Genomic DNA, 18042 nt, shown 5'->3' with positions numbered 1-18042 from the left:
CGTTTGTATGACTTCATTGTTCAGAGAAGTTATATACGAATACTGCCAAAATAATAATGAAGTTCGAATTAATTTTAGCCTTAATGTTATTACTACTGTAATTACACTACCACTACTATTAAAATTTCTAAAAGTTTATCAAACAAAAAATGTCACTTTAAAGAACGCAACCGTATACATAAACCATTTTCGTACGTAAATGGTATATGCTTACATTTTATGGCTGGCCACTCCGACGATAAGTTGAGTGCAATGATGTGGAATTATTCTTTGAATAAGCTATTTATTATGAAGATATGACTATAATATATATGGTAAAGAATGGTTTTATTACCTTTTTTGTCAGTTAAATATCATAATGTGAATGTTTGTGTACATGGTGGTTATCGCACTGCAACTACGCTTAGCCTACTAATGAACGTCAGTTACTAATAAACTTGAAATAGGCTATTTATTTCGAAGATAGGACAATAATATATAGGTGAGAATGGTTTTATTACCCTTATTGTCAGTTAATATCATTATATGAGTCTTTAAATGAATGTTGGTAGTTATCGGACCCTACGGCCGAGGGTTAGCCTACCGAAAAAACATCGCATACGGAACACAACAAACCCGTGATGCAGCGATTCATACCAGTGATGTAACATGAGAAATGGTCAAGAAAAAAACCCGTGATTAAACTGGATCCGTGAATACTGATCCGTGAATAAGCGATGCCCCACTGTATGAAACTTTATTGTATCATAACAATATCATTTTCATACAATCAACTTACCTGTCAGATGTATACTTAGCTGATTGGCACCCTTTGGTGGAGGGTAAGAGAGCTAATTCTTGGAATAGACAGGTAACAACATATGTTGTAGGTATAATAAAACCAAATTGGTTCCTACCTGATAGGTGGTAGACTTCGTGTGTTTGCCCAGTAGTCTGCATCACCTTAAGAAACTTTAGAGATATATATGATCTATGGCCAAGAGTTCTTGTGGGTCTGCCGATGTGGTCTTATCCGCTTACTCAGCAGAGCCTAAAAGGACTTTGTCAATGGGTGCTGATCCACTTATATGACAATACACCTTATGAAGGAGCATACACCAATCCCGACCACCTGATCCTAACCACATGTTAGAAATAAAGATTGTTCCGAGTTATCCCCCGAACTCTTCACAACAACCATAACTCAAAAAGCACAATACGCACACATACATAAATTTCAAAAAAAAAAAAATTTAGACCTTCATCTAATCAGATATCACAAGTTTCTTACTGAACAACAGAGACGGCGCCCGTGCGGCACCAAGTCCTTTTTGTTAGAAGAGACTCTAGAACATATCTAAAAAGAAGAAGGTAATTTATATACTTAAGGATTGGTGTTGGCTCCCATACCCAGGATCGTATCCGCCGATACGAAAGGACCCAGAGAAAAACATTTCTCATAGGTCACACGAACGTCTCAAGTAATGAGATGCAAAATATGGGTTGCATCTCCAAAAATGTCGTATCTATGATGTTTCTAAGTGACATATTCTTTTGAAACGAGAGAGACGTCGCTACTGCTCTCACTTCATGAGCTTTCACTCTCAACAGTCGGAACTCTTCGTCAGGACAGAACTTATGCGCGTCTGTAATGACGTTTCTCACAAAGAATGCAAGAGCATTCTTGGACATCAGTCTTGTGGGGTCTTTTACCGCGCACCAAAGACCTTGTCTAGAGCCTCCCATCTGGTGTTTTCTCTGAATGTAGAATTTTAGAGCTCTTACAGGACATAGAGACCTCTCTGCTTCTCTGCCTACGAGACTCGATAAGCCTTTAACCTAGAAGGACTTAGGCCAGGGATTCGTGGGATTACTCGTTTTTAGCTAAAAACAGGGTTTTAAACGAGCAAATAGCTGAGTCTCCCTTGAATCCTACTTTATCCTCCAGAGCATGTAATTCACTAATTCTCTTTGCCGTAGCTAAAGATAATAGGAATAGGCATTTCCTAGTGATGTCTCGAAACGACGCCAGATGAGGAGGTTTCGAACCTTTCGGATGACAGGAACTTGAGTACCACGTCTAGGTTCCAGTTAGGAGGGACCAGTTCTTAGACTTCGTAGTCTCAAAGGATCTTATGAGATCGTGGAGATCCTTGTTATCTGCCAGATCTAATCCTCTATTCCTGAAGACTGCCAAAAGCATACTTCTGTATCCCTTTATTGTGGATACAGCTAGATGAGATTCTTCTCTCAGGAATAGAAGGAAATCCGCAATTTCCGCTACAGAGGTAGTGGAGGAGGACAACTTCTTAGTTCTGCACCACCTTCTAAAAAACCTCCCACTTGGACTGATATACTTGTCTAGTGGAGGTTCTGCGGGCTCTCGCATCGCGCTTGCAACTTTACGAGATAACCCTCTCGCTCTGACGAGTCTTTCGATAGTCGAAAGGCAGTCAGAGCGAGAGCGGGGAGCTTTTGATGATACCTCTGGAAGTGTGGCTGTTTGAGAAGATCCATCCTTCTTGGGAGGGATCTGGGAAAATCTACCATCCACTCCACCACCTCCGTGAACCAGTCTTGTGCCGGCCAAAAGGGGGCTATCAATGTCATCCTCGTCCCCTTTGAAGCCACAAATTTTTTCAGCACTAGTCCCAGGATTTGAACGGAGGAAAAGTGTAGACGTCTACGTGAGACCAGTCTAGCAGGAAGGCGTCTACTATCAGAGCTCTGGGGTCTTCCAAACCGAGCAAAAGACTGCCAGCCTTTTGGAGATGAACTGGCAAAGAGATCCACCAAATGAGGAGTCCCCCAAAGAGACCAGAGATCTTGGCACATCTTTGTGTAGGGTCCACTCGTGTGAAGGACCTGGTTCCTCCTGCTGAGCCTGTCCACCCTCACATTCCTTTCTCCCTGAACGAACCTTGTAGCAGGAGATGTTCCTCTGACGACGTAGAAGATCTTTTTGCAAGTTCGTAGAGGAACAAGGAGTGAGTCCCTCCTTGTTTCCGAATGTAGGCAAGTGCTGTGGTGTTGTCCACATTTACTTGAACTACTTTGTTCGAAACAAGAGGTTCTAGACTCTTCAGAGCCAGTGTAAAATACGGCGAAGAGCTCTTTGCAGTTTAGTGCCAAGACACCTGTGCTGCTTCCAGGTGCCTGACACTTCCTTCGAGCCTAATGTTGCTCCCCAACCTTTCTCCGACACGTCGGAGTACAACACTAGGTCTGGGTTCTGGATTTTCAGGGAGATTCCTTTGTTCTCCTTCAGAGGGGGCAACCACCATTCCAAGTGCGGTCTCATCTCCACTGGAATGGGAAAGGCGTCTGAAAGATGTCGGTCTTCCAACTCAAGACCTCTTGAGGAAGAATTGAAGTGGGGTAAAATGAAGCCTCCCTAGAGGGAAGAACTGTTCGAGCGAGGAAAGGGTCCCTAGAAGGCTCAGCCATTCCCTCGCCGAAGTCTGTTCCTTCCCTAAGAAGAAAAGAGAAGACTTTCTGCAAACCTTTTGTGATTCTCTCTTGCGAAGGAAATACTCGAAAACCCCAAGAATCCATCTGAATCCCCAGATAGACTAAGTTCTGTCAGGGGGTCAGCTGTGGACTCTTCGAGGTTTACAAGTAATCCCAACGATCTGATCAGGTTTAATGTCAACATAAGGTCCTCCAAGCACTGTCTCTCTGATCTGGCCCTGATGAGCCAATCGTCCAGATACAGAGAGATATTTACACCTTTGAGGTGAAGAAACCTCGCCACATTCTTCATCAGGCTTGTGAAAGACCTGAGGAGCTGTGGAAAGGTCGAAACACAAGGCTCTGAACTGAAAGATCCTTCCCCCCGTCATGAAACGGAGGTACTTCTTCGATGAAGGGTGGATCGGGACGTGAAAATAGGCGTCCTGGAGATCCAGAGACACCATCCAATCTCCTTGTAGCATCGCCGCAAGGACTGAGGCAGAAGTCTCCATCGTAGAACTTCTCCTTCTGAACAAATTTGTTCAGAGAGCGGACGTCTAGTAACTGGTCTCCAGCCTCCCAGGCCTTCGCAACCAAAAACGAAAAAAGGCGATTGTAAAACCCCAAAACCCCGGGGAGTTTTGATCCAGTACTAGTTCTATCGCTCTCTTGCCCCACATCTGATCCACCATCAATCGAAGAGTATCCCTCAGCACAGGATCCTTGTACTTGGCTGACAGTTCCGCGGTGTTGACGTCAGGGGAGGACTGTCCAGGAAGGGATAAGATATCCTTTCCTTATTACAGACATTGATGAAGCGTCTGTGTTGATACGTGCCCAGGACTCCACACAAATCCCAGGAGCCTGGCACCTACTGGTGCTTGGGAGGATGAGTAAGCATCACTTTCCCTTTTCCCTTTTAAAAGGGTACGAAAGGCAGACCCTACCTCTCTTCTCAGGAGCCTTCCTTCTTGAGGGAGCTCTCGGAGGTCGGGCCACCCTCGAAAGGGCTGAAACCGATGTAACTCGGTTTTCCTTCTTTTCCGCCGCAGTAGCAGGTTTCTTCTTCCTTGCTGACTGAGTAAGAAGGTCTTGAGTCCCTTCTCAGTTAATGAACGGAGATAGTTCCTTCACTAACTGAGGAAGGAAACAAAAAGTCCGATAATGGAGAGTACAATAGTGCTGCCTTTGAGAGTGGGAGACAGCTTTCGTCAAAAAGGCACTAAAGACTGTCCTCTTCTTAAGAAGACCTGCTCCAAATAAAGAGGAGATCTCAAACGAGCCATCCTGTACCGCTTTGTCAATACAAGACAAAATACACAGAAGGACTTCTGGTTCGAGTCCTTCCGAATCATGGCCTTCTTGGACATCACCCCAAGGACCAATCTAAGAAGTTGAAAACTTCTAATACATGGAAGAGTCCCTTGAGGAGATGATCCAGCTCTGAAATGCCCCAGTCACACGGGCAGAGTTCAAACCTTGCTTCGTGATGCATCGACTGAGGTTGAAAAGTCCGCTTCTGCCGAAGACGGAAGAGAAATGCCCATATTCTCTCCCGTCTGATACCAAATGCCCCGTTTACCAGCGAGTCTCGCTGGGGGCATGCAGAAGACCGTTCTGACCAACTCCTTCTTCGACTTCATCCAAGAATTTAAAGACTGAAGAGCCCTCTTCATCGAAATGGCGGGCTTCATTCTAAGAAAAGACGAAGACTTCTTCGCCTTTGCGCTCGAGAACAGAGAGCGCGGAGAAGGAGGAGCGGCAGGGGTCAAATCGTCTCCATATTCTTCCAGAAGCAGGGCTGTCAAAACTTTATAGTTCGATAGTCCTTCTCTTCCCTGATACTCGTCTTCCGAGTTTTCCTCCAACTCGGGGTCTAGATGAGTCTCCGTAGACAAATCAGGACGTCTTTCCTCTGGGGGAGACAAACTCCTGATAGGAGAGGGACTAAGGGAATGATACTCCTTCCTCTTCAAAGTCTGAGCTTTAATAGAAGCTTCCTTCTTGGTAGGCGCCAAAAGCCTAGGCTTCTCTCCATAAAAGGATGACGCCTCATCTTGGATGAACGCTTCTCGTCCGCCAAGCACCCTGGCTGACGCCTCACACTTGTCTGACTGCTGATGTCCTGGATGACACCTCGCGCCTGGAAGAAAGTCTCGCTCTCAACTGGCGTCCTGACTGGCGCCAATACCTTGGCTGGCGCCTCGCGCTTATATGACGCTCGTCTGACGCCTCGCGTTATATGACGCTCTGTATACCTCGCGCCTGTAAGACGCCTCACATCTATCTGGCGTCACGTCTCTGCCATAAGGTTCCCTCAATCTCGATCTAGAAACCGAAACCTCTGCAGTATGTTTGGAAGACGAAGCTTCACGTCTGCAGACGCCTCTCGTTTTGCAGGAGAGAGGACGAGTCTTTTTGATTGGAAGCGAAACGTCCTTCTTACGAGGAGGATCTCTCGCTAACACTCCCACCAAAGAGGCTAAGCTGTCTTGTACAGCCAGGAGAATTTTCCTTGAAGCTTCTCCCACGTCATCTTCAATTGGGGGAGAAGTAGAAGGCAAGCGTTCTGCTACGTCCATGTAGGGTGACGATGACGCCACCTTCGCCTTTTTAATAGACGAGGGAGCTTCATCTGAGAAGCGCTCCGGGCTTGAATCCAATTCAGGTTCTCTCAAATGCCGTTTCAGAGGCCTAGAAAGGTCCGAATCCTTCCACCCTCGTTTAGGTGAGGGAGAGGGAGAGGAGGAGAAACACTCTCGCAGGACGCTTTTTCTATAGCGGCCCTGAGCAGCCTGAATCGAAACAGAGCCTGCTGAAGGGACGTCTGACCGTTGGGGATTCCCCACGACCTCCTTAAGGCTTTCGACTTTCCTTCTCCTCTGGGCATGGAGCTTGGAAGAGGTCTAGGCCTGGGAGCGTCACAGGGACGATCAAACGCCCCCTCACAACACTGGGAGAACTCACTTCACTGAACATTTCACTTTCACTATCCTTACCTTTAAGTCCGCCATTTTGGACTTCATCTTATGAATAGTAGCCTTCAGATCGGGGCGATTTTTTTTCGATTTTTTCAGAGGCCGATTCTGAAAGTAAAGCTTGTGAAGTCGACATATAGGGAGAATCCAACTCATCAGGATTAGATATAGGATCAATAAAAGGCTCAATAGGCTTTGTACTCACACCTTTCAAACGTCTAACCCTATCCCTCTCTAACTTCTTCAAATAAGAAGTTAAAGTCTTCCATTCCTCTGCATTTAATCCCTCACATTCATGACAGGTATTAGTAGAAGAACACTGAAACCCCCTACATTTACGACATACAGTGTGAGGATCAACCGAAGCCTTCGGTATCCTCACCCTGCAGCCTACATTCACACACATTCTCACACTCACATTTGAGTCAGACATACTGAGAAAAATCAAAAAGCAAGTCCAAATTCAGTCCACAGTAGCGAATGCCAAAAACCACGATCCAGATACGTCACCAAAAAGCCGAGAAACGATGATCAAAGGTTGAAATAAGAATCTAAGTCAGGAGGTAATAACAACAATGTTGATACCACCGGCGACAGAGAAAATATGATAGAAAACGGGAATGGTTCCTAGTCCTGCCGCCAGGCAGGCCGGTAGATCACCTGACCTACTGTAGCGAGTGGCGCGAAATTTGAATTTCTGTCGGGGACGACGGAGTCTTAGCTAAGTATATATCTGACAGGTAAGTTGATTGTATGAAAATGCAATTTTGGATAAATTGTCATTTGTTCCGACACGGCATACAAACCTTCGGTCCTTTTACAATAGGAAGACTCACTTCTTGGTGGGAGGAATCTGAGTCTTTTGTGAACAGACTGGTGTTCGCCCAACCTTGGAATGCCTCCCTGGTCGTAAGAGCGAGGGAGGGATCCAAGCCTCTGTCCGATTGATCGGGGTGTGCACCGCAGGATCAATGGCCAGACCTCTGGACCAAGTACTAAGAGAGAGGCAAGAGTATCTCTTCGTACCAGCAATGTAAGAACTTGTTCCTGTACAGGAGCAAATATAAAGGCATGGGTTTGTCTCTTGTTGGCATCCACTTCCCCCCCCTTGTAGGAGGAAGTGGTGGATATTCTGCTCCTATCCCTAGTGAAAGCGATAGGATGGGGCTCTGTCATATAGCTCACCTGCATCTCGTCTTCATCCAGCGTAGTGACGACCGTGACCCTCTGCCCACAGGTAGAGGAGAAGAAAAAGATGGGAAGAGAAGCCAGTCACTCACTCATTCTCACATCCATTCTCACAGTCACACCAAGACTCGATGCTGTTCAGCCTGCGAGGGTCTGGGTTAGCTACACAACTTGTTGAGCAGCCACCACGGGTCCCAAGGAAAAGGTATCCAAGGACCTGTGGGCAATATCCCGAAGGTAGAAGGAGGTGAAGGTAGTCTGGTTGGCCTAGACACCTGCCTTCAGGACCTGCGCCATGGAGTTCTTACGGAATGCCATTGACGGGCCAATACTTCTGACTTCGTGGGCTCTCGCACGGAGCGTACGGGTGTCGTCACTACCATCAGCCTCATACGCTCTTCTGATCACCTCACGTAGCAAGAATGAAAGAGTGTTCTTGGATACTTTTTTCTTGGTAACCCCAGTGCTAACGAGAGGCATCGACACTCAGGCCTGAGGTGACGAGTTCTCTTCAGGTAGCGCCGTAGCGCCCTCACAGGACAAAGCAGCATCTCATCCGCATTATTATAGTGAAGTCCATTAGGGAGGGAATTGTGAAAGACTCTAACCTGTCGTCAGGGATCGATGGTTTCTGAGTCTTCGCAACGAAGTTCGGGACGAAATCGAGCATCACAGATCCCCATCCCCTGGAGTGTCGTACATCAAAGGAAAGACCATGAAGTTCCCCTACTCTCTTCGCCGATGCCAGGGCCAGCAAGAAGAGGGTCTTGAGGGTTAGATCCCTGTCTGACCACTCTCGGCGAGCTAAAAAAAATAAATGGCTCGAAGGGTCTCAAGGTCAAAAACTTCCTAATGACGAGGAGTTCAAGTCAAACTCCTAAGGACGAGAGTCACGTCCCACTCAGGGGCTGAGTTCCCTGGGTGGGCAAGACCTTTCGAAGCTCCTCATAAGCAAGGAGATCTCGAACGAGTTCGAGATATCCAATCCCTCAGTTTTCAGGACTAGTGCCAGGGCGGCTCTATATCCTTTGACTGTGGGGACTGAGAGGAGCTTCTCTCGGCGAAGAAATACGAGGAAATCCGCTACCTGCTGAAAGATTGGCTCTAAGAAGGAGGGATATACCCCGTCTACGACACCACCACCCAGAAGACGGCCCACTTCCCCTGGTACCACGTCCTGGTGTAGGGACCATTCGGTTCCTATCACCTGATCCCGACGGCTGAGCTTGTCTGCTACTACATTTCCTTCTTCCCTGGAATGTAGCGTGCTGACAGCTCTATTTGAGTGAGCCTCGGTCCACTCGTGCACCTGCCGAGTCAACTGGTACAACGGGAGAGACACTAGGCCCCACTGTTTGTTGACGTAAGCCACCACCGTGGTGTTGTCGCACATCAACACCACTGAGTGTCCCATCAAGCGGTCCTGGAACTCTTGGAGCGCGAGAAACGCTGCCTTGAGCTCCAGTACATTGATGTGAAGGTGCTTGTCGCGATCGTCCCACACGCCTGAAGTCAGCAACTCCTCCAGGTGTGCGCCCCACCCCTCGGTCGATGCATCTGAGAACAGCTGCATCTCCGGGGGTGGGGGGTGGGGTGGGGGGGTGGGGGGTGGGGAGGGATGCGTAGAGGCACTCCCTTTAAGAGGTTCCTTGTCGTCCAGCCACCAGGCTAGGTCCTGCCTCACTCCCTCAGTGTCAGGGACACTGGGAAGTTTGGGAGATCCGTTGCCTGTGACCAACTCTCCTTTAGTCTCCACTGAAGAGACCGCAGGTGAAGACGCCCGTGAGGGACTAACTTCTCGAGTGACGACAGGTGTCCGATCACAACTTGCCACTGCTGAGCTGCCTGTTCCTGCCGAGACAGGAACTGTTTGGCTGCCTCCCTGAATCTGCTGATCCGCGAGTCTGCGGGGAAGACTCGCCCTGCTACCGTGTCGATCAGCATACCCAGGTACTTCATCCTCTGCTTGGGTTCGAGATCGGACTTCTCGAAGTTCACCACGATCCCTAGATCGCGACAAAACTCGAGTAGTTGATCCCTGTCCTGCAGGCTCGCCAGGACTAACCAATCGTCGAGATACCTCATCAGACGTATCCCGTGCGAATGGGCCCAAGCAGACACCAGAGTGAACACTCGCGTGAACACCTGTGGGGCGGTTGACAGACCGAAGCAAAGTGCCCTGAATTGGTACACTGTCCCGTCGAGGATAAAGCCGAAGGTACTTTCTGGAGGATTGATGGATGGGTATTTGGAATACGCATCCTTCAGATCCACTGAAAGCATGAAATCGTTCTCCCTGATGGAGTCGAGCACGGAACGTGCCGTCTCCATCGTGAACCGAGTCTGGCGAACGAATCGATTCAGGGGAGAGAGATCTATCACCGGGCGCCAGCCCCCCGTAGACTTTTCCACCAGGAAAAGACAACTGTAGAAGCCCGGTGACTGATCCGTGACGATCTCTACAGCTCGTTTGCTCAGCATGGACTGGATCTCCTGTCTTAGTGCTACGTCCTTCGAAGAACCTGGAACGTACGATTGCTGTTGGACCGGGTTGGAGGTGAGGCGTGGCCGAAATTCGAAGGGTAATAGATATCCCTCCCGAAGGACAAATCTACCTAATCCAGGTCTCGGGAGCCGTAAGCGCTGCCAAGTTGCCCAATGGCTGGCCAGGCACCCCCCAGCTTCCGGCAGCAGGTGAGGGGAACGCCGTCCCTAGCGTTTCTTTCTTCGACTTCTTCCCTGACCCTCCTCACGAGAAGGAAGGCTGGGAGGAGGGCTGGTTTTACGGCCCCAGAAGTCGAAGAAGACAGAGTCTTTCCACGGGGCTTCGACGAGGTTATCGTCTTAGCTGCCGAGGAAGCGCTAGCCAAGCTCTTTGGCTTGGCCGCAGTTGAGGCTGCCCAGAAGCCTTCAAAACTGCCTGGTGTACCAGACGGTCACTGCCATCAGTGCGCCGTCTGTCCACTGCAGCGTCACCATCTCTCCTGGGAAGAGAGAGGAGGAACTCCGTACAGGTCCATTACGAAGTCCTAAATGCCGCCTCACGCCCAGCCGCCCTGGATACTCGTGTAAGGACAGCGTCCCTACGTCGAAGTACCAGGTTGGCCCACAGGTTTGCCGTCTGGTGGGCGAGGAAGGAGATGGCTCTTCCTCCAGACTGGCAAAGCCTCCTGAAGGCCGAGTCTTTGTGGGCCTTGAAGGCTCGAGGAGTCTCCGAATGATACAAAAGGGTTTCCCCTTGCAATCCCCACTGGAGTTCTAACATAGTGCGAGCGTAAGCCTGTCTTTCATAGGCTTATGCCCGGGTAGCTTCTTATCTTCCTGCGTGATGTACATCCGACGAGGCAGTTTTTTCCAAAAAAGGCCAGTCTCATCACAGTTGAAGACTTGCTGAGAACTGCAGCCTTCCTTGATTGTCATCTCGTCGAACGTCTTAATAAAGGCTTCGGCTGCTTCTGTGTCCGAGCTGGCCACCTCCCCATGCCGCACCACCGAATGGATGCCAGTCCGTTTATGGACGTTTTCGAACCACCCATGAGAAGCCTTGAACTCTAGGGTTGGCGTCAATGTCCCTTCTACTCCGTTGTCTTCAGCCTGGGCAATCAAATCGCCGAAAATAGCGCTGGCCTTGTGGCAGATTGCCGTCTCCATTATCATATCGCCAGCGATTTCTTTGTCTTTTATCCAGACAAGAAGCAGCCTTTCCATCTCATCGTGCACGTGGCTCCTCTTGCTAGACAAAATAGTCACACCCTTGGAAGGTGTAGCTGCTTTGATGGCATCCTTCTGCTTAAGGATGGTGCCTATTGTCGACGGATTTCGGCCATATTCCTTGGCAATCATACTCAATCGCATGCCAGTTTCATACTTTTTAATTACGTATCTCCATCTTTGTCTCCAAAGAAAGCATCCTCTTCTTTCCTACTTCAACTTTCTTGGGACACATGACTTTGTATATAATGTACGTAATTAAGTTATGTAGTACGTATACGTATGAAGTAAAGTTCTCACACAACACGATAAAGTAGTACTACAACGAAATCACCAACGAATTTACGTTAATGAACGAAATCGTATAGAATGAACGAATTCCTCATGCTTACGATACTGATGATGCCGCGAAGTGGCCGAAAAAGCACACCGTTATATAGAGCACGGTGGGAGAGATGCTGACCAATAGGAGAGCAGGATCTTATGGCGGTGACTAGCATCAGGAACCAATGGGAGGGTGGGAGGATGGTGGCGAGTCAACTCAGTTGGCGGAGCGCGAGATTTAAAATTGTTATCGGTGGTCCGAGCGAATCTCGGACTTTACAGCAACAACATTTCGTATCTTGAACAATTTTCGTATGTAGAGCCACAAAAATCTTTGTATTTGCTTTCATATCTCAAGTTTTTCATAAGTTGAGCCTTTCATATGTCGAGGTACCACTGTATATGAAATTTATTTTTGCGCTGTCATATATTCCAATATTTATATATGATAATGATATTTTTTTCATTCCTGATGGTTGCATACTAAACTTCAGGCAATGACAAAAAAAGGAGCCACAAATGAACTCTTAATCTTAAAAACTAAGCGTGTTGTGATTTTTTTGAAAAAAAACTTTTTTCCACTTCAGTGCTAACTCCCGAACGCCACCGGCATACGAGAGACACTTTGGGAAATAGCGGCTCGCCGTTTAAGGGTTAATCTCATAAGAACAATCATCGGGAGTGCGTTGTCTCGCCCGAGTGCTCAGAATCACAAGAAACTAAGCACTTGGTGAGCACCTGAAATTCCAAGGAATTCAAGCGCTCGGCGACTCTCAAATCTCACAAGACAATTGGGAGTACAGTAGACACCCGTATTCGCATTTTCCAGATTCGTGGACTCATGCATTCGTGGATTTCTCTCTGGAACATTTCCCCCCATTATTTGCGGAAAATTCACCTATTCCAGTCTTTTCCTATGAGAAATATGCACAAATTGCTATTTTTTTTTAATTAATTTCATCATAAAATGCACTTTACGATAAAACTATTTAAAAAACCAGGTATGGAAATTTGTAGTGGGTTGTTCTTGAATTTTAACTACAAAATAGGAAGTTTTAAGCATTTGTATAGGGGTTCCAACTATTTGCGGGAGGTGTGTGTGTGTGTGTGTGTGTGTGTGTGTGTGTGTGGTGTGTGTGTGTGTGTGTGTGTGTGTGTCTGGTACGCATCCCCCGTGAAGCCAGGGGTGGCCATTGTAGTCCTCTTTAGACTTCCGTCAGGGGTGGCCACTGTAGTCCTCTTTAGACTTCCGAAGAAGTCGAGGAGGAACAGGCATAAAACCAGTCTTGCAGGCATCTAAAAACTGGATCGAGAGTGCAATTCAATAGAACGTGCACTTGCGGCCCCCAACATGCAAGACCCCATAAAAGAATGCGAATTGGATCCTGTCCCAAGGGCGGGAAAAGCCACAGAGAGAACCACTGCCTCCTCAGAAAGAGGCATTCCCTTAGAAGTTCTGTAAAACTTTCAAAGGGAACCCTTCCCCACTTCTCCAAGTGTTCAAATCTTCAAAATCAAGACACCAGGTGGGAACCTGCCAAGCACTGACGAGCACTCAGGAAGTGCTAGCAGGAGTGCTGCCAGGAAGAAACGAAACGTGCGTCTTGCCCCTTCTCTCGCCCTGTGCCTGAACTACGACGGTGAGAGGTCTCTCAGTCAGCAGTTCAAGATGCTTGCGAATTGTGAGCAACACGAGCACTCAGAACGACTCACGAACGAGTGCCCAACAATGCACCCATCTAGAGGACAACCCCTAGACTGGTGACGAGAATAGAAACCAAAGCCTGCATTTCTACAGCTCCCAAAACACAAGACCCATGGGTATGTGAATCAGTTCCCAAACCCAAAGGTTTGGGAAGAGCAGACAAGAGATCCCATTGCCTATTCGGAGGAGGCAGCCCCTTAGAAATCCTGCAGGAGGACTTCTTAGGGAGCGAGAAGCAGCCTTCCTCTTCTTTGGCCTAAGGGGTGATCTGGTTTCCCAGACCTCCTAGAGCCTCAGAAAAGGAAGAGAAGGACAGCAGAGGATGACTTTCCTTCCTCAGGGCTTCTTCTACAGGATGATGATCAGAAATTAACAGCAGTAGAGACGGGAACCTAAGCTGCAGCTGGGAGTAGAAGCTATCCTGTGATAATTCATCAGGGCAACAGTAGCAATATAACATGTGGCACAACATGGGAACAGCACACACACAAGGGAGAGTGCTGCAGCATGCTGGAGTGTCATAGGTACAATTCTGAGGGTTAAGATAACCAACACAGTGAGCTATTCAACCATCTAATGCTGTGGACTATGACTGCTAACTGTCAACCTGAAAATAAAAGAAAATATGATTAATAAAAGGAGACTTCTCATTCTGGAGGGCACTGCCCTTCAAAACAAAACAAAAACAAGAATAAGTCATCCAATCACCAATGCTTCCCCCTCCCTCCTTGCCTGACAAATGAGCAAGGGGGTGAAGAAGATATCTCTACCGAAGGATAAAACACCATAAAGAATGAATACCGGGAGAGAAAAACAGAGGATGAACCTTCCAAAGTTTCCTCCCAGAAATTCTTCACAAAGTGCAAATAACCATTTCAATAATCATAACAAATATACTGTCTCGTCCTTAATATGTTACGCCCTTGCAACCGACCCCAAGACACACCTAAGGGTAAGGCGGTTTACAAGGCTATCATAAAAAGTAGGTTTAAATATTAATAAATATCAAACAGGACTTGAATATTAATAAATATCAAGCACAGTATATTCAATAAATACAAAAATAATAAAAGAAAAGATTCCACCTGGAAAATCAAGATTAATGAGTCAAGCAACAGCTCATGAATGCACGTCTGCACTGGAAGATGGCTGAAAGCAAAGTGGAATGTTTACATCTAGGCAAGCGGGTCTCCCCACCTACCAGATGGTAGTTACTGTCTAATCACCTTGTTCAAGAGTTTTATTCCAGCTTCGCTGGAAAGCAATTCCTAATGTAAAGGACTGCAGGTTTGTATATCGTTTAGGAACAACTAATTATAATCATTAACAACTACCTTACTAGACATTGGACATGGTGTAGTAAATGCTGTACAAACAATGATAACTTGATACCAAAGAGGGGACAAACTATAAAAAAAAACCTGGATTACATGATAGTAATCCCCATGCCTCTAGACACCCAACTCTACCGACTGTAAAACTAAAAATGTACATTCTGAATCTCCTAGTCTTTCCCCTCTCTATGGCCAGTCAAGTTAAGCATATCGTAACAATTAAAACAACCTTACTACAAAATATAACGCAAAAAGTATTCTCTTACTTGTGGCATCAATAAGATTTTGCGCCTGTTCCTCCATCCATTTTTGATAGTATATCTTTACATTTTCTTTATGTTTTCTTCCCTGGCAGTGTGTCTTTCGGACTGACGGCTGTAAAAGGTACAAAACAAAGTTTATGAAAATAAAAGACCTATGTTGTACTCTGACTAGAGCCTTTTATAATATAGTATTCAAAGAAAACTCATAATCACATGAGACAATATAATGAAAAGTAAATTCAGGGTAGTATGCCTCTGATTTTATTTAAAACATATACAGCAGAAAGCTTTTGATGACCTGCAAGGTCCTCCTTGTCAATCTGACTAGAATTACAAAAGTTGACTACATGTACATAAAAACTAGTTTTTGACTTGTTTACAAATGGGATAAGGTTGTTGTTTGAAGATGGGTACATATAGTTAGCTCTTCATGTTATACGTATCTTCATTCTTTGACGCACATCAATTAATCGCCTAGATCTTCTAAGTGGCAGTTCGGCTCTTGAATCACTTGGTTGGTTGTCCATTGCAGCTGAGGCGTCTGCAACAAGGGACATTGGGTGCGATTAAGAGCCGAACCACCACTTGGAAGATTAGGCAATTAGCTGGTTTGCCATCAGAGAATGAAGGTATAACATGAAGAGCCAATTACCCATCTTCAAAAAACAACCTTATTCTATTTGTAAACAAAAGTAAAAAACAAAGTTTTTATGTAGTCAACTTTTTGTAATTCTAGCCAGATTGACAAGGAGGACCATGCAGGTCATTGAAAGCTTTCTGCTGTATATATTCTAAATAACATGATCAAACAGGCATACTAATGTGAATTTACTTTCCCAAAGCATTCATCAGCATGACTCAGGCTAGAGCCTTTTATAATGTTGGTTATGGAAGGGGGGAGGTGAGGGGAATACCACTAATGCATCTCAAAGTCACCTTTCGCTTCTTTCCTTTGGCTTTAGATATAGAGCAGAGTGAGGAGGGGGGTTACTTGATCACTGAGAGTGGTCATTTTTAAAGGATACCTACACCCAATCCTGAAAACAAGCACATGCACACGTCCAGCGGTAACCCTTAAGGATCATATTTAGGAAAGGCAGGGGCAGTGTCCTCTTGTCCAAAAAGGTATGTGAAGTCTGCCTGTGAGGCCTTAGACTTCCTCATCTTCCTCTTACATGGGAGAAGAGAAGCTCAAGAGGAGGAAGGAAAACTTGTTGGCAGAGAAAGAACAGCCTTAGAGCTTGTTCCTTTTCCTCTCACAAGTCTTGCTGCCTTCACCGCCATTTTTACGTCACCCCCTTCCCACCTCTTCTCAAACCCCCCTTCCTATCAGGCCTGAACTTGACTTAAATGACATCATTAGTTCACTATTCATCTCAGCAACCTCAAAAACTATGGATTAGACACTACTGTCTATCATTTTCGGTTACTTTTACTTTTCCCCCCTTTTCCCATCCCTCTCCCCAAAACACCCCTTTGGTGCCAGTGATGTCTTACCCCTATGGAGAAGTGATAATGGTAGTTACATTTGACAAAATCTTTGAGAGAGAGAGAGAGAGAGAGAGAGAGAGAGAGAGAGAGAGAGAGAGAGAGAGAGAGAGAGAGAGAGAGAGTGTCATTGCATCGAGTTTAAATTTTTCATATGTTTGGTATTTCGTGTTTGGTGTTGCTGTATGATGTTATGTAAGTGCGTATGTGTTTTTCTGAAGAGTGCGAGTGAGTAAGCAATTGAGAGAGAGAAAGATCGTAAATGGTGGATAGATAATAAGGAGTGGTTTGAGATTTGCTTGCTTTCTTTGCTTACTTGCGATCCTGCCACACCCCCATAGTATTCTTTCCAGATGCTAAGTTATATGTATACCAAGTTTGGTTGAAACTGCTCAATGCATGAGAAAGTGCTTGTGGCACATGCATACACATTACATAATACATCCATTTTTATTTATATAATAATGTAGGGCACTCTTCGAAGTTACTAGATTAAGACTTTTAGCAAAACATTTATAATCTAATTTTCATTAAAAAATTTATTATTTGGATCCTTACCTACTGTTAAAGTTAGCTTTATCTCCACGTCGATTAGGCAAGTCTACTCAGTTGGCGGGGCGCAAGTTTTAAAATTGTTCTCGGTGGTCCGGGCGAATCTCGGACTACCCTTTCGCAACCTGAATTATTTTCGTATACAGAAGCAAAAAAATCTTTGTCTTTGCTTTCGTAACTTGGATTTTTCGTAAGTAAGGACTTTCGTATGTCGAGGTTCCACTGTACTTAACGTAGTAAACAGGTAAAAAACGAATTGTACTTCTACTATGCCACATTAATCCTATTCTGGAGCAACAAAGTGACTCAACACTAAATGAAGTTACAACTGCTGCTCACATTATGAATGTTTATCTTCAATAAAGGTAGAAGATAAGAAGATATGGAGCTAGTTCTCATGCACTAGCCTATCCAATACATCACTGAGGACCTCGTGTTCCTTGACAAAGATTTTATAAGTTTCTAAAAAAACACAACACAAAAGGTTAACTTTAACTCTTCCAGGCTTAACCTTTACAAATACATTATTCTAGGTTTTCTAAAACCACAAAACAAAAAGTTAACTTTGCCTTCAAGTTTAACCATTGGCAAAGATGTTAAAAGTTTCTAAAATCACAACACACAAGGTTAACTTTGCCTCTTCCAGGCTTAACCTTTGACAACGACATCTATGTTTCTTAAAACCACAATGCCAAAGTTAACTTTGCCTCTTCCAGCATTTACCTTTGGCAAAGATGTTCAAAGTTTCTAAAAGGATGACAAAAATGTTCTAGGGTTAACCTATCTGATTAAATTTTAAATGCCCCAACAGGATACAGAAGTTTCCTCTTCTTCCCAACTAAGGGGTTACATTGGAATTCTTACAGGGCACTGTAAAGCATGGCCTTAACATCACCCTCAGCTCTAAGGCAGAAAGCTAAAATAGCATTCCCTTTACACCAGCTTAAAGAAGGGTGCTGACAATACATTTAGTTATTAACTGCTGCTAGTGCTAAATAAAAGGTTTTACAGTAAATTCAGATATATTTTAGACCCACATTTAAACTCCAGAGATAGACTGATATAGA

General features: G+C 45.6%; 1 protein-coding gene across 2 annotated transcripts in view; it reads right to left on the bottom strand.

Annotated features, from left to right (window-relative positions):
- LOC135212131 (U1 small nuclear ribonucleoprotein C-like) overlaps window positions 1–18042 on the bottom strand; it is an 89195-nt gene that overhangs the window by 23711 nt on the left and 47442 nt on the right. For both annotated transcript variants that reach the window (XM_064245535.1, XM_064245536.1), the window contains exon 3: window positions 14939–15047. In XM_064245535.1, the coding sequence (XP_064101605.1) occupies window positions 14939–15047 (109 nt within the window). The remainder of the gene's footprint in view (window positions 1–14938; window positions 15048–18042) is intronic.

This window comes from Macrobrachium nipponense, chromosome 40 (assembly GCF_015104395.2).
Source record: "Macrobrachium nipponense isolate FS-2020 chromosome 40, ASM1510439v2, whole genome shotgun sequence".
Classification (NCBI taxonomy): Eukaryota; Metazoa; Arthropoda; class Malacostraca; order Decapoda; family Palaemonidae; genus Macrobrachium; species Macrobrachium nipponense.
The sequence above is the reverse complement of the archived record's forward strand: the minus strand, read 5'-3'. Positions and strand labels throughout refer to the sequence as shown.